General features: G+C 45.6%; 1 protein-coding gene across 7 annotated transcripts in view; it reads left to right on the top strand.

The window, feature by feature from the left end:
* LOC106573235 (doublecortin domain-containing protein 1) overlaps positions 1 to 14,260 on the top strand; it is a 40,402-nt gene extending 26,142 nt beyond the window's left edge. For 2 of the 7 annotated variants that reach the window (XM_082962523.1, XM_082962528.1), the window contains 14 exons: positions 4,353 to 4,476; positions 5,172 to 6,315; positions 6,439 to 6,538; positions 6,639 to 6,774; positions 6,967 to 7,115; positions 7,597 to 7,815; positions 8,068 to 8,185; positions 8,297 to 8,464; positions 8,942 to 9,130; positions 9,741 to 9,960; positions 10,069 to 11,415; positions 12,061 to 12,225; positions 12,594 to 12,731; positions 12,910 to 14,260. In XM_082962523.1, coding sequence (XP_082818649.1) covers positions 7,114 to 7,115; positions 7,597 to 7,815; positions 8,068 to 8,185; positions 8,297 to 8,464; positions 8,942 to 9,130; positions 9,741 to 9,960; positions 10,069 to 10,154 — 1,002 coding nt within the window. In that variant the 5' untranslated portion in view covers positions 4,353 to 4,476; positions 5,172 to 6,315; positions 6,439 to 6,538; positions 6,639 to 6,774; positions 6,967 to 7,113 and the 3' untranslated portion in view covers positions 10,155 to 11,415; positions 12,061 to 12,225; positions 12,594 to 12,731; positions 12,910 to 14,260. Of the gene's footprint in view, positions 1 to 4,352; positions 4,477 to 5,171; positions 6,316 to 6,438; positions 6,539 to 6,638; positions 6,775 to 6,966; positions 7,116 to 7,596; positions 7,816 to 8,067; positions 8,186 to 8,296; positions 8,465 to 8,941; positions 9,131 to 9,740; positions 9,961 to 10,068; positions 11,416 to 12,060; positions 12,226 to 12,593; positions 12,732 to 12,909 lie in introns of those variants that run through there. The other 5 variants (XM_082962527.1, XM_082962524.1, XM_082962526.1 and 2 more) reach the window with 5 other exon arrangements.
* Positions 14,261 to 14,783: the final 523 nt, after the last annotated feature.

Raw genomic sequence — 14,783 nt, 5'->3', positions numbered from 1 at the left:
CAGCACCCTGTCACATAGCATTTGGGCTGGGACCGCTAGGCCAGCGTGGGGCTGTTGGGGTAGGTTGGGGGGCTACAGGGGTGGAGTGAGGAGAGTGAGTCCCCTGTGGGCCCCATGGCCATAATGATCAATAGCACAGAGATGGTGGCAGGTTTCATACTGGAGAGAGGAGCGAGGAGGCTAGGTGACTGAATTGCACCCTGCCGTCATGGCCGAGGGAGTCAGGGTTAGGGGGGACAGGTTGTGAGTTCAACAGGATGTGTGTGAGTCTTGCTTAACATGCTTCTGATCACAAGCCTTCTCTAAGAGCAGCAGGTGCACTATTTCACTGTTACAAATGTGCATCTCGAATGGGTTACAGTTAGTAGACTGTAGGGGTAGTCAGAGGAGCCCAGTGTCACATGGTACTAAGGTCACACAGTGTCACTCAGCCATTGTGATGATGTCACTGGGGCCTACAGGAAAGACAGCTCAGCCTGACCTTGTGGAGGTCACGCAGGGCCAGTGGTGCCAGCTGCGCTCCTCAGGTTGGGGGTCTGTCCCGGGGCCCATTCTCTGTCCCGGTGTGTCTTTGCAGAGACGGGGGGAGCGCGGGTGGCAAAGTCATCTGTTCACTGACGAGGTGACCAGGACACCCGAGGGCCACAAGAGGAGAGGAGGGGAGCAACCTGCCCACTACATTCTACTGCCATCGCTCTCTCTCTCTCTCTCTCTCTCTCTCTCTCTCTCGGACTGTAGACATACTCTCTTATATATTTTCGATTGAAATTCTATTTATATTCTGTTGTAGTAGACTACATGTAGTACTATATGATATTGTAAATTATTTTGTATTTTTGATATGCTCTTGGAGAAAAGTTCGCTGGCAGACCCTCATGTGGGTTGCCATCTCTTTCTGTAATGCTGTGTTTGTGTGTCTGCATGTAGGGAGGGAGGTTCTTTATGGTGTATTTTCAGTTTGCATTTGATGATGCAGGTGAGATAGGAGCTGAGATCAGAACCCTCCTTTGCATAAAAGTTAATCACGGTGCTGGGAATGTAAATGGCCACCATTCTCTCTGTGTGTGTGCGTGTGTGTGTGTCCTTCGCCCCCCTCTCCGTGTCTGATTGAGGGAAACCAGGGGCCGGCGTTCAGCGGTAATCATCCCAGCAGGGGTCCCCATCGGATGCAGTCCTGTCATTACATTTGTGTTGAACACCGGCCCATTTAAATGTCAGCCTTGATGGGCTGCTAGGCCTGCAGAACGCCGACGAGGACGTAAACACCCGGCAGAGAGAGCGGAACAGCTCCCCGCCACCGAAAAAAGTGATCTGATGAGCAGAAATTAACTTTTAATTACCCAATTCTTTAGACTTTCATAATTGTTTTGGTCACACACACAACAAATGCGAGGCCTGTAATTTGAAAGCTATTTTCGAGATGAGAAAATCCTCTGCGAGGAGGTGCACGTAGATTGGAGGGTGGAGGGAAACAATCATGCCAGTGGATTTCCTTATAGAAAATCCAAATTGCTTATTAGAGTGTTGTGGAGTGTTTACAATATGTGGTTTAAGTGCACAACTGTCTAACAGAGGGGAAACAGTATCTGTGTGTCCTGGTATCAAACACTGGGATGGACATGTTAAAACGCATCTCTTCAAATGTATCAGAACATGCATATTTGGATGGTCCCATTAGATAAGACAGTATCCATGTGGCGATCAACATTATTCCACAGTGCTGCCGAGATTGTCCATAATGTGTCTCTCTATGTGTCCACCGAAGCATCCATATTCTCCCTAAATGTGACAGTCAGGAAACCAGTGACAGACAGACAGGAAACACAACTCTCTTAGCAAGCAGGAGACATTTAGAGAAAGGATGTCCCTGTTAAATAATTCACAGCTGGGAGTCATGGGGTGCAGAACCCCTATCCTTCTACTCACTCTCTCTCTCACACACACACACACACACACACACACACACACACACACACACACACACACACACACACACACACACACACCACACACACACACACACACACACACACACACATTCACAGACAAACAGAGACATGAGGGCCTGAGGAGTACAATGACATTTTTGTGATAACACCCTACTACTCACCAAAGAAAAAAAGATACATTCTCCCTCAAAAGACAACATCATATTCTGTCTCAAATCAAAAACACATCTTTCAGTCATATAGTCACATCATCATAGCTTTCCCATAGCTTTCCCCATGACAATTAGCACTGTCAGATGTTAGCCATTTCCTCATGGGTGAATCCATTTGAATTCAATCACTTTTTGATAACATCCTGTTCAATTAAAAAAGAAATATCCATACATGTTTGCCCATGGAAGAAGTGGTCATAAAGTGACTTTTTGGACATGAATGCCAAAATATTCTGGAGATGAAGGTGTTTATTTTACACCCCACCCTGCCATGAGACATCCAGGTCTTCATCACAGTCAAATATAAACGGTTGAGTTTGACAGCATTTCAAATCTTACAAATAGTGTTGTCAAACTATTTTGTTATTTCTTTAATAAAATGTAAATGATTGCAAAATGTGTAAACCTGAATACAGGGTGGGTGTCATTTCAATCATAGAAATATAATTCATAGAATGGACCTATCCCTTCAACCACTGCAATTTAGCTGGTACACCAATGATATTTAAATGTAATTGCAATTTTTATTTCTAATTACTACAACAAAGATGACCGCCGGTCCACCCACCGTCGAATGTTAACTTAAATGGACATGTATTTTCTATCATCTATCGTTCTAGGATTTCAATCGGTTTTCTATAGAAGATTGACAGTATAATTTAAAACAACAGATATTCCCATTCAAGTCAATATTCTCTGGTATGTGTGGACCTCCAACCATCTTTGTGGAACCATTTGAAAGTCAATTTTAGTACATTTATCAGCCAAGACATGACACCCACTATGCATTCAAGAACATGTTGTGTCTCAACCAATGGTGGGAACAACACAAAAACATTAGACTATGTAAAATAGGGACTAAGCTTCAACATAAGTGAATTTTAAGGAGTTTATGCGTTTTAAATAATTGACGTTAAAGGTTTAAAAAGAATGACCAAATTTTTATTTACAGAGTTCAAATGTACTCGCATTGAAACCATGAAAAGGAATCCAGAAATTAAAAAAAGAGTTTGACAACCATGTTTGTAAGCTTTTCAATTGTATCAGTCTCAACCGTCTATCTTTTCCAGTGATGAAGACATGGATGTCTCATAGTATGGTAGGGCAAAATGGGTCAACTTTGAGCATCTTCATCTCGTGAATGTTTTGGCAAAAACTTTCTGAGCACTTCGACAATGGGCAAATGTGTATGGAAGGTTTCATTCAAATCGAAAGGAGTGCTGTCAAAAAGTGATTGAATTCAAATGGCTTTACCCTGATGTAATTCGGTTCAGTGTTTTGTTCTACAGGATAGCAGAGACGTTTTGGGTGCATAGTGTCCCTCCCTGTTCAGTATAGATAGGCTGTCTGAATTGACAATGGTTAGAAGTATGATGTAGTAGATGCCACAATGTGTCAAGCCAGTTCAACATTGCAGGGCAATGGCCTTCGGAATACAATAGTACTTCTACGAGGAACTTTTCCCCTGAGGCAAAGTTTACAGATAAACAAAAAGGCCGAGCGCAAAAGAGGACACATGGAAAGATACACAGAGGAGGAGGAACAGATAGACATATATATTTGAGACAGATAAAAATAACTTTTGTTGAGGGAATGTAAGTGCCACATATTCCACAGAGTGTGGTCTCCACCTAGTGGACAATGAGAGAAATAGCTTTGTTTTGTTACAGCAAATGCACATCACGTTGTCTCAGGGCTCCGTAGTATTGTGCAACAGTATATAATCAGACACCAGAGCTTACGAATGCAGGTCTCATTCAAAGGAAGTGGGGGAAGCTGTCAAATCTGGACATGACCCTCCACCGCAGGCCTGTGTGTCAATGCCCGGGGTGGGAGGGGTTGGGGGGGTGGGTGGGGGGGTGGTCTGCCTGTCAATGTCAGTGAAATGAGCAGCCAGTGATGGCTCTGAGGTTAGAGGTCCCTTCCCTAAGGCTGCTATGGGCTATGGAATGCTGCTGGCCACCCAGTCCCATCTATCCTGTCTCCCAGCACCCCAGCCCCATGTACCCTGCACCCCAGCCCCAGGGTCCAGCTCGACCTCCCACCACCCCACCCACAGGGTCTAGCCCAAACCCCATCTGTTCACTGGTCTCATGACCAGTGGCCTCAATGTGTGGCTCTTTGCCACTCTAAAAATCTATTTCTTACATAAGGTTCTGTGAATATCCCTATGTGTGTTCCTCTCTGTCAGATGGGCCATCAAACAGGAGGGGCTGAGAAGAGCGGGCCAATGGAAGCCGTCCAAGGTAGAGAACCCAGAGTGGAACAAGCTGACCTACATGTGGCCCTCTCTGCCCAGTGGAGAGCTCAACCAGGTGAGCCCTCTTCTTGTATGGGCCAGTACGAGATCCATGGTACACCTGGAACTGGTCCAGGGTACATACATTCAGTCCAGTGAGTGCTAGTCTCTGAAGGGTCCAGAATAAAATGAAGGCCTATATCAAAGCAACCTATACAGCCATTGTCAATGGTCCACACACACAATGCAGTATGGATAATATGTGTGTGTATTGGCTGAGAAATCTCTCTCAAAGTACCCAGTCAGTTAGAGCGAGGAGCAACATGCTGACTGACTGTCAGAGTGGATCTGTGTTGTTATGCCATGGCATATCTCCTCTGTCTGTCTGTCTGAAGGATCAGATGAGGCAAGTCGGACAGGAGCATGACAGGCTTGTTAGGAATGAATCGGTCTACTGAGCACAACCACTGACTGACAGGTTCACATTTTACACTCATTGAATAGAGACTAACAAATGTTTAACAAGTTGTTTTATCATGAAATCGTATATAATGGAATAATCATAAGGTGTGTGTGTGTGTGCGCGTTTGTATGTGGGTGTCGTAGGCCCATTGTAGGGTAAGATATAAAAGATATCCTGTGCTTTTCAGCTTTTGTGCAACCTTAACTTGCCTTGGAAGTGTAGTTTGCTCATTCATTTGCACTGTTGTTGAGACACACACCAGAGGGAAGAATAACCAGGCTACTTTACACTTTTGAATGCCCCTGCAGGACCTGAGCTGGCCACTGGAGAGTGCCCTAGTCCCCTGTGCGCCACCACTGACTGACTCCAACAGGAAATGGCACTGTTTCAGACCTGCACCACTGAGATTGAGGGTACTGAGAAACAGACAGGGGGTAGAAAAGGCCAAGGCCATAACTGTTACAGTACCCAACCTTATACTGAACACTTGGTGAGGACAATATCCTCTCAGTTCTTCTACACCCTCCTCTCTGACACTGACAACTACATCTTAAGTATGTGGGTACATCTCATTCCACATCCACTATAGGCAACACAATATTGTCAATTACAGTTCCGTTTTAAATATTGCATAGTACACCAGTGGTATAGTAGCATCAGTCAAAAGCCTGAAGCATCTGTAAAGTAAGTCACTCTGGATAAGAGCATCTGCTAAATTACTAAAATGTACATGTAAATCATAGCGATAGCTGCACATTTAGTAGGGGGCACACTTATGGTTCTGGTTTAGGCCTGATGTTCTCACCGCAGGATTTTACACATCCTGAAAAAGATCCCTTAGTCTCAAATGAGATGATTTATGTAGATGTATTAATTTTGCTTCAGATCATATATGTATTAGCACATTAGGCCTGATTCAGAAGTAAGAGGACTCTCTACTGTTCACCAATCATTTGGAAAAGAATGCATAGCCTTCAACCCCCACACAACCCACCAATGAGTGTTCATTCACTCAAGGTAAAGTCAAGCCTGAAATTGGAGTTTCTGATCCAGGAATATAATTTGTACCTCCTAATTAACTCAATCAGTTCTCCGTCTTTGGAGCAAAGTAAATAAAGCTGCCCTGGGTTCCCGTTTACAGATGAGCACATGCAGCCTGCCTGACCTTTGACCTTTCAGTCTGTGTCAGCCTCTCCTTCATTATGGGCTCAGGCCTGGAATCTGGGGCATCATTTGCATAAGTTAATTCCTCGTTACGATCCCCCTCGCAGCCGTGTGAGGCCAGGGAATAGAACTGATTATGATTCTGTTTCCCTCCATTCATCTGTGCAGTAGGAAGCCTCTCGCCAGCACAGCACAGAGACTCAAAGCAGAAAGAGGCGCCAGCAGGGAGAGGGAAAACATTAACACGGCAGAAATCCACAGCCTTGAGTTTCAGCGGTTCCTTGAGAGGTAAAACCTCAAGTTGAATTGAAATATATTCATGACGAAAAAATATATTTATTTTCATTTCCCCTCGTGGTTGGGAAGGGTAGAACACTACAGTCAATCTATACTGTAATTCTTTCTTCTCAGGTGCACAGAAGCTCTTCATCTGCCCCACGCTGCTCTCAGGCTCTTCCTCACAGACGGCAGGGAGAGAACTCTACTCCAAGATCTGATTCCAGACCAGCTGGTATTGAAATCATACTTTTGAATCAACTTTTTAAACTTTTAAGTCAACTTTTTGGACAAAAGATTTAACTCATGTATTCTTTCCTCTCTGTGTCATTGAGGTGTATGTGTCCTGTGGGCAGCCGTGGGTTAACCCTCATCTCAGCCATGGTAGAGTGTCCAAACAGCGCCACCTTCTCCACCTGGAGCAGGACGTGTCCCAGATCTGCCACTACAGCACCCTCTGCCACCAGCATGGTTGGTACATCCCAGAAGACCAATCAGCACTCATAAAACGTGCATACGTCCATCAATGGCAATGCATTCTGAACTGTGGCATGTCATTAGGCCTACATATTGAAGAAATAGTATGAAAACAATTTTACCCTCTTTCTCTGCGTTTATGTGATGTGTGCAGTAGAGCCTTATGTTTCCTTGCTGTCTCCCCAGATATGATACTGGAGGTAAGAGGTGAGATACAGGAGGGCTCTCTGCTCACTGTGGCCCCCTGTGGTGTTTTCTATGAAGAGCAGAGCCAAAGAGTCAACGCCCCAGTAGGAGAGTGCTGATCATGATCGTGATCACCACAACAGTCTCATGTGAGTCTGTCAGTAACAACTAACAAGGCCATTCAGGTCCACTCTCTGATCCTGCATACTAAAACTGCATAATATGTCATTATGTCCTTCCGTTATTGTCTTGTAAATGTGTTTAGCTTCATGAAAAGAAGTCCCTCTTTCAATGTTATTTGCGTCTTGACATCATGTGTGCTTTTCTGTTTCGGAAGGGACTCGCACTCAAGAGCTCACCAGAAAATAAAGATGCACCCTACTTTCAAATACACATGGCAAGGGAACCACGAGGAAGATGTAATACAAAATGTTGTGGAAAATGGCTGCAGTAATACTGACCAACCTGCTAAGAACAGGTTAAGCTGATTTAAACAAACATACAGCCTTTGTTTCTGTGGGGTTGACAGGGTATTCTGTTTCACTAGCACCAGTGCTCCATTGTTCTAGATTTTCATGGCATTGTGTGTCAATTATTTCTGCTTTCTCTCTCTGTGTTGTTTCTCTATAGGTTGCAACAGTGCGGTAGGAGCATCACACAGGCCCACAGACAGCAGTTCGAGTTCAGTAAGGGCAAGATAGTAAGCTGCAGAAACCCCTGTCTGGCTGTTTGGGTCGCTGGCCATGGGGCAGTGGGGGAAGGTGGGGTAAAAGCAGGGTCACCCCTCCAGTTGGTACACAGTAACCCGTCTTACTCAAACCAACGTTGGACACTGAATGAGGGAGAGAGGTAGGAGAATGGACCCCATGTGAATTGATACTAATGTCAGAGCGTGACCCTGTCTGTCTATCCTCCCATATCACACTGATGTATTAGTTGACCCCCTTTGACCCTGTCTAGGGCACTGTACTGTGCCTATGAGATCCAAAATGACAGGGTCAAAGGTCTTTTCGTGTTTTGGGAAGCCATTGGGAAACGTTTATGAAAGTAGTTGTTATAAAGATACTCTTTGTTTTGATTATTGTTTGTCTCTTCACACAGGACTCTTCATCTGTTGGCCAACCCTGAGCTGGTATTGTCTGTTTCCATGACTACAATCCCCCCAGGAGACTCCTGCTCTGAACCCCCTCTCCTCACAAGCTGCTCTGTAGTCCTACAGGTAAGACTCACTGACACGCAAAGGAAGTCAACAACAACAACGAACAAGTACAACAACAAGTACATACTGAAAGTATCATGGTTTGATCTCTTTTATATACTGCCTTTTCAGAAATACAAGCCCTATAGTGACGGAGCAGCCAACCAGAAGTGGGGCTGGTTTCCAGATCTTACGGTTCTGAGTGCATTCTACACCTCATCTCTGGACCAGGAAGTGACTGCAGCCAATCAGGCCTCAGTGGGTACCGCCTGTGTGTCCCCAGAACCACTACACCAGCAGGTATACCAGAACCAGTCCAGAACAACTGCTGTAGCACACTGTACTTGACACAGTGCTAGGTATCCACACCCATTCTGTTCTGCTGTACACTTTTAGAGTATTCTGTGGTTTTATGCACTGGTTATGAGGATTATAGGAAGATTAGAAAGGAGTGGTACATTTTGGATACCAGCTGTACATCCTCCTTTGCTTAGGTCGTTCTTTGGGAATAATGCTGTGCCTATACAGTATTGCATACTCTCGGAATAATTATGTATGCACTATACCAGAGGAGGCTAGTTATACAAGGGGCTCATTGTAATGGCTGGAATGTAATTATGGAACGGAGTCAGATACGTTGTTTCCATGTGTTTGATGTGTTTGGTACCATTCCATTTATTCCATTCCAGCCATTACAATGAGCCTGTCCTCCTATATCTCCTACCACCAGCCTCCTCTGTACTCTACAGTATCTCATACTGTGCTATGTGGGGGCAGGGTTTCTCCTTCGCCAGGTCAGGTGTGAGTGGGAGCAGAGTGAAGGTGTGTCCTAGCTGTTCCACTGGGCTGAGAGGGAGAGGAGTTCTCCAGAAGCTTCCTCCAGGATCCTCCTCCCTCTGCTGTATGGCCAGTCACAACCACCAGCTCAGCCCAACTGGACACTTCAGGATCCTAAAGGTCCACCAGGTAGTGCAACCTGGACTTGGGGGTAGACGTAACATAGTAAACGTAAATCTGTCTCCCTCCATTTAGTATGACATGGTACGTTTCGTATGATATGTGTTCATTTGCGGATGTCCATCAACCGTTTCGTATGATATGTTACGAATTTCAATTAGTGGCGGCTAACTTTAGCTAGGGTTAGGGGAAGGGTTATCCAACACGCTAAGTCGTTGCAAAGTTGCTAATTAGCTCAAATGGGTTGCTAGACGTTCGCGTTACACCCCCACCCATCCTCCACAACCAAGTTGTTGGCTTATGTCACCTTCTCTCTTATGTAACCATACCCAACGTAACATATCATACTGATTTTATTGTCACACATTTACTGTGTTACATCTAGTCTTTGAGGCCAGGCTGGGTAGTGGAACATCCAATATCCCCCTACAGCATTCCCTGAAATCAAGTGGGTGTGAAGTTTATTATCCAAGGCGGTGCAGATGGCTGCACTGAAGTAAACATGTTCTCCTTATGAACCCCCAGGAGAGTGTGTGTATGTGTGTGTGTGTCCGTCTGTGTCCATATGTCTGCATATCTGTCTGTGAGGGACTAAGACTCCAGCTGTGTCCTCCTGCAGACGGAGCTCAGTGAGTCTGCGGCAGACGTCACTCTGCAGCGTCTAGACGAGTGTCTGGGAGTCACTGAGGACGGAGGCTGCGGTGCTGCAGAAGCAGACGCCGTCCCCAGAGGTGTGCAGCGCAGCCCGGACCAAGCCGAGCGTGAAGCTCTTGGCCCACAGGAATGGGCAGGGGGGCCTAGAGGAGGGCCAGCTGATCACGGCGGCAACAATGCCTCTGGTGAGATACCACAGGGGCCACTGAAACAGGCAAATAGACAGTGTATGACTTTGTTGTTTTCTAGGTGGACGGTATGAATTGAATGTATGCGTTTCTGTGTATCTGTAGTTGTTGTCAGAGTGCACCCGCCTGCTCCAGCTACCCAGAGCTCAGGTACTCACCCTGCATCAGCTCAAAGCCTGGGCCCTCAATGACTGTCTGCAGGATGACACAGACACACAGAGGTTAGATGACCTTTCTGATAACCAGTATCTGTTGACCTTTGACACTGACCTCTCCTCTAACCTCAGGTTCAGAGACAGTGTTCCAGGTAAGTGCTGAGGACATGAGCTCTGTAGATGACGGTCTGCTGGCGCTAATACTGAGGTCCCCCATCCATATCTGGGTGTCCTGTGGAGAGCCCTACCTCCCTTCAGATGGTGAGATACACACACACAATGGTGCTTGCATTTGCTAAGGGAATTTGATATTATGAAATTGGATGTAAATAAATGTAGAGTCATTTCCTTGCTCCTTTCTCTTACTACTACAGCACATTAGTCCATCCTGTTTATTCTTGTTCAGTTATTTTCTTGCCTGTGGGTGAATCTTGGCAGCATTGCCCTGGGGGGGAGGCCCAACCCAGACGAGACGCTTCTTCATTTAATAACACATTTCATGCATGGCCTGTAATGGCGAGATGCTAATGAGACGTGTGTTTTTCTGCCTGGATGATGATTTTGCAGATAATGTTCTCTTTGCTTAAGCCTTGTACGAACTCGGGCAGCAATTAGGGGGTTTGTAAAGCACTACACTTTTCTATACACATAATCCCGGCGTGTGCGTCATGTTGCCTCAGTTGTCAGGGGAAGAGGGAAGCTGCAGAGGGCTCTGTGGCTCCAGAAGGAGAGAGAGTACTGACTGATCTAGCGATCAAGAGACACAAGGTGAGGCACCTGAAAGGTTTGCTCTGCTTTCTATCCATCGTGGCTGCTGTGGCTTCATGAAATGCAGGGCGATAATGCATCCCAGTGAACATATTTCAATTCTGTGACATTTGAAAATCTAGTGTCGTGTGGCTAGCCTGATCTACCATCCCTGACCTAACCGTTGCGAATCCATGTGGCGAAACCGAATGTAAGCTGGCGAGAGCAGGATGGTGGAACCCGGCCATCCCGTGTCCTCGTCGTGTACTATGGGGGAGTAAACTAGATTTGCTCATTCAATGACATTACAGCTCCGTTAGTATAGGCAGTGTTCCTCCTTGTACGCATGGGTACAATCTTGGGTGTAGAATAGCCCCTAACAGTGTCCCCTCTATACCCCTGCGTTCACCCAGCCCGCCGTCTCTCCAGACCAGGTCCAGCCTCTCTGGTACCCACCCAGAGTCCTGCCAGGCCTGTGGTGGTTGAGCAAAGCTGGCTACAGCCCAGCCATGAGGAACTGACTCGGGACCAGGAGCTGCACAACACTGAGGTATGGATGTACTTGTTGCACAACAAAATAATAATACTTTCGCTTGTCTTTTCCTACTAGCTCTGACTTTACTGATAACGACTTTACTGGGGGAAAATGCACTTACTGCGACTGTGATATGTGGTTGTCTCACCCAGCTACCTTAAAATGAACACACTTCACTATAAGTCGCTCTGGATAAGAGCATCTGCTAAATGACTAACATGTCCAATGTCAAATGTGAAACTGCATCACTGGTAGAGACTCTGAGAGCACTCTTCTGATATAAGCACGGTACTGAGGAGCATGGTAGTGGCAGGGTTGTGATCCTTCAGAGGTTAGATAGTGAGCTTATAAGGGTTGTGATCCTTCAAAGGTTAGATAGTGACCTTATAAGGGTTTTGATCCTTCAGAGGTTAGATAGTGACCTTATAAGGGTGTTGATCCTTCAGAGGTTAGATAGTGACCTTATAAGGGTTTTGATCCTTCAGAGGTTAGATAGTGACCTTATAAGGGTTTTGATCCTTCAGAGGTTAGATAGTGACCTTATAAGGGTTTTGATCCTTCAGAGGTTAGATAGTGACCTTATAAGGGTGTTGATCCTTCAGAGGTTAGATAGTGACCATATAATCATGTGGCGTTGATAATCCCTTTTTTTCTTTTCAGACTCGACTTGGTGAGATGGAGGCCACTTCCAGAGAAAGGCCACAGGCCACTTCCACAGAAGAACTCCCAGGAACTGTACCATCAGCCTGATGTCAAAAGAGTTAAGGTGTACCACAGTGGAGACAGGCATGTATCTGTCCACGTCTGGGGCAAAGCATCGAAGAGGTACTTCCTCCAAATAGAGAGTCTGATATCATACTCCGGTCTAGGTTGTCTATGGGGCGCCGTTTGTAGCATGCTATATTTTGTGATAAAGAGAGAGGAGGCGCCAGGTAGCCTAGCAGTTAAGAACATTGGGCCAATAACTGGTTTGAATCCCCGAGCTGACTATGGGAAAAATCTGTCAATGTACCCTTGAGCAAAAGCACTTAACCCTAATTGCTCCTGTAAGTCACTCTGGATAAGAGAGTCTGCTAAATGACTCAAATGAATTTCATGCCGCAGAATTAATATTTTTCACAAAATATAGCTAGCACGTTACAAACAGCGCCCCCTATATCTCCTCGGTGACCGTGTGTTGCTATATGTTTCAGCTGCTGAGCTACAGTACTGTGAGGCTGGCCCTGTCCTGGTCCACCTCCAGGCTATGCGCTGCAGACGGCAGGCTTCTGAGCTCCTGGGAGGACATCCGCAGGGTGTGTCAACAGGACAGCCCTTCATCAGCCCTAAAGGTCAGCAGGCCCTGGTTCACCTCTAAACTCTGACCCCTCCTACTGACTGTCACACAGAGAGTAGGGGTTATTCTGATGTTTTGATTAATAGAAAGAAAGTGAAATACATTCCTGTGGATTGCTCATTTATACAGATCTATTTATATGAGCATTTGTGCTGTCTTTTCTCTCTGTCCAGATTGTGGGGAAAAGATTGAGATGAGAGCTATCTTCGCTCGAATGATGAGATCTCTAGACTCTGGTAATACCACAACAGACAGGGGACCAAAGGAGCACCTGACCACCACAGTAAGAGGAGAAGGGATAACTGTACCTGGGCATTATGCTACTAATGGTTATATAGATGATTACTGTCTTTTTTAGACTCCATGTGGCTGCCATTCTCTCCATTGGACTGCAGAAGCATAGAACTGTTACAAAACAACTGTACCATGCCTGATCAAGATTGGTGTTATCTACTGTTTTTGGACTGTCGCTATGTTCAAGCAATTCCCAATGGGACAGTAACTACCAGGAAGTGTGTGATGTTATATATTCACCACTAGTGGGAAGCAGTGGTATAAGCGAGTCATAAACTCAGCAAAAAAAGAAATGTCCCTTTGTCAGGACCCTGTCTTTCAAAGATAATTCGTAAAAATCCAAATACTGTTTCCCATGCTTGTTCAATGAACCATAAACAATTAATGAACATGCACCTGTGGAACGGTCGTTAAGACACAAACAGCTTACAGACGGTAGGCAATTAAGGTCACAGTTATGAAAACTTGTAAGGCAGGTCCTCACCAGACATCACCGGCAACAACGTCGCCTATGGGCACAAACCCACCGTCGCTGGACCAGACAGGACTGGCAAAAAGTGCTCTTCACTGACGAGTCGCGGTTTTGTCTCACCAGGGGTGATGGTCGGATTCGCGTTTATCGTCGAAGGAATGAGCGTTACACCTAGGCCTGTACTCTGGAGTACAGTCACAGCATCATCGGACTGAGCTTGTTGTCATTGCAGGCAATCTCAACGCTGTGCATTAAAGGGAAGACATCCTCCTCCCTCATGTGGTACCCTTCCTGCAGGCTCATCCTGACATGACCCTCCAGCATGACAATGCCACCAGCCATACTGCTCGTTCTGTGCGTGATTTCCTGCAAGACAGGAATGTCAGTGTTCTGCCATGGCCAGCGAAGAGCCCGGATCTCAATCCCATTGAGCACGTCTGGGACCTGTTGGATCGGAGGGTGAGGGCTAGGGCCATTCCCCCCAGAAATGTCCGGGAACTTGCAGGTGCCTTGGTGGAAGAGTGGGGTAACATCTCACAGCAAGAACTGGCAAATCTGGTGCAGTCCACGAGGAGGAGATGGCCACACAAGATACTGACCCCCCCCCCCCCCCCCCCTTTGTTCAGGGACACATTATTCAATTTCTGTTAGTCACATGTCTGTGGAACTTGTTCAGTTTATGTCTCAGTTGTTGAATCTTGTTATGTTCACACAAATATTTACACATGTTCAGTTTGCTGAAAATAAACGCAGTTGAAAGTGAGGACGTTGCTTGTTTTGCTGAGTTTATATGATGTGTACCAAGTCTGTGCTGAGTGTGTGAATCATTGATGTTGGTTTGTTGTCATCTATATGTATGATGATGATCATACTATTGAATTCGAACCATAATAAACACTATTCAGAACCAAAGAGGAATAATGTATGCTTTGTCTTTTCAGATTTGTCTGAAGGAATTTACTGTAAATGCTCCATACCCTTCTGTAAGCTCGAGTTGATTTCAAGTTTCAAAGTTGATTTGTCACATGCACAGGGTACAGCAGTTGTAAAACAGCACAGTGAAATGCTCTCTTGCGAGCTCTTTCCCAACGATACAGTAATAAAAGTAATAACATAGATACGGAAAACAAGAAGTACGAGAGAATACCGGGTGACGTGACTGTTGATTGCTGTATAATTGGATACTACTGTCTTAACTTGGCTCTAGGGGCGCTGTTATCTAATGAAGGAAGACAATTCGATACACCTCCATACTATGCAAAAAATGGGTTTGGCTTTTGA

Source organism: Salmo salar, chromosome 16 (genome assembly GCF_965601325.2).
Source record: "Salmo salar chromosome 16, fSalSal1, whole genome shotgun sequence".
In the NCBI taxonomy this organism is placed as follows: Eukaryota; Metazoa; Chordata; class Actinopteri; order Salmoniformes; family Salmonidae; genus Salmo; species Salmo salar.
The sequence above is the reverse complement of the archived record's forward strand: the minus strand, read 5'-3'. Positions and strand labels throughout refer to the sequence as shown.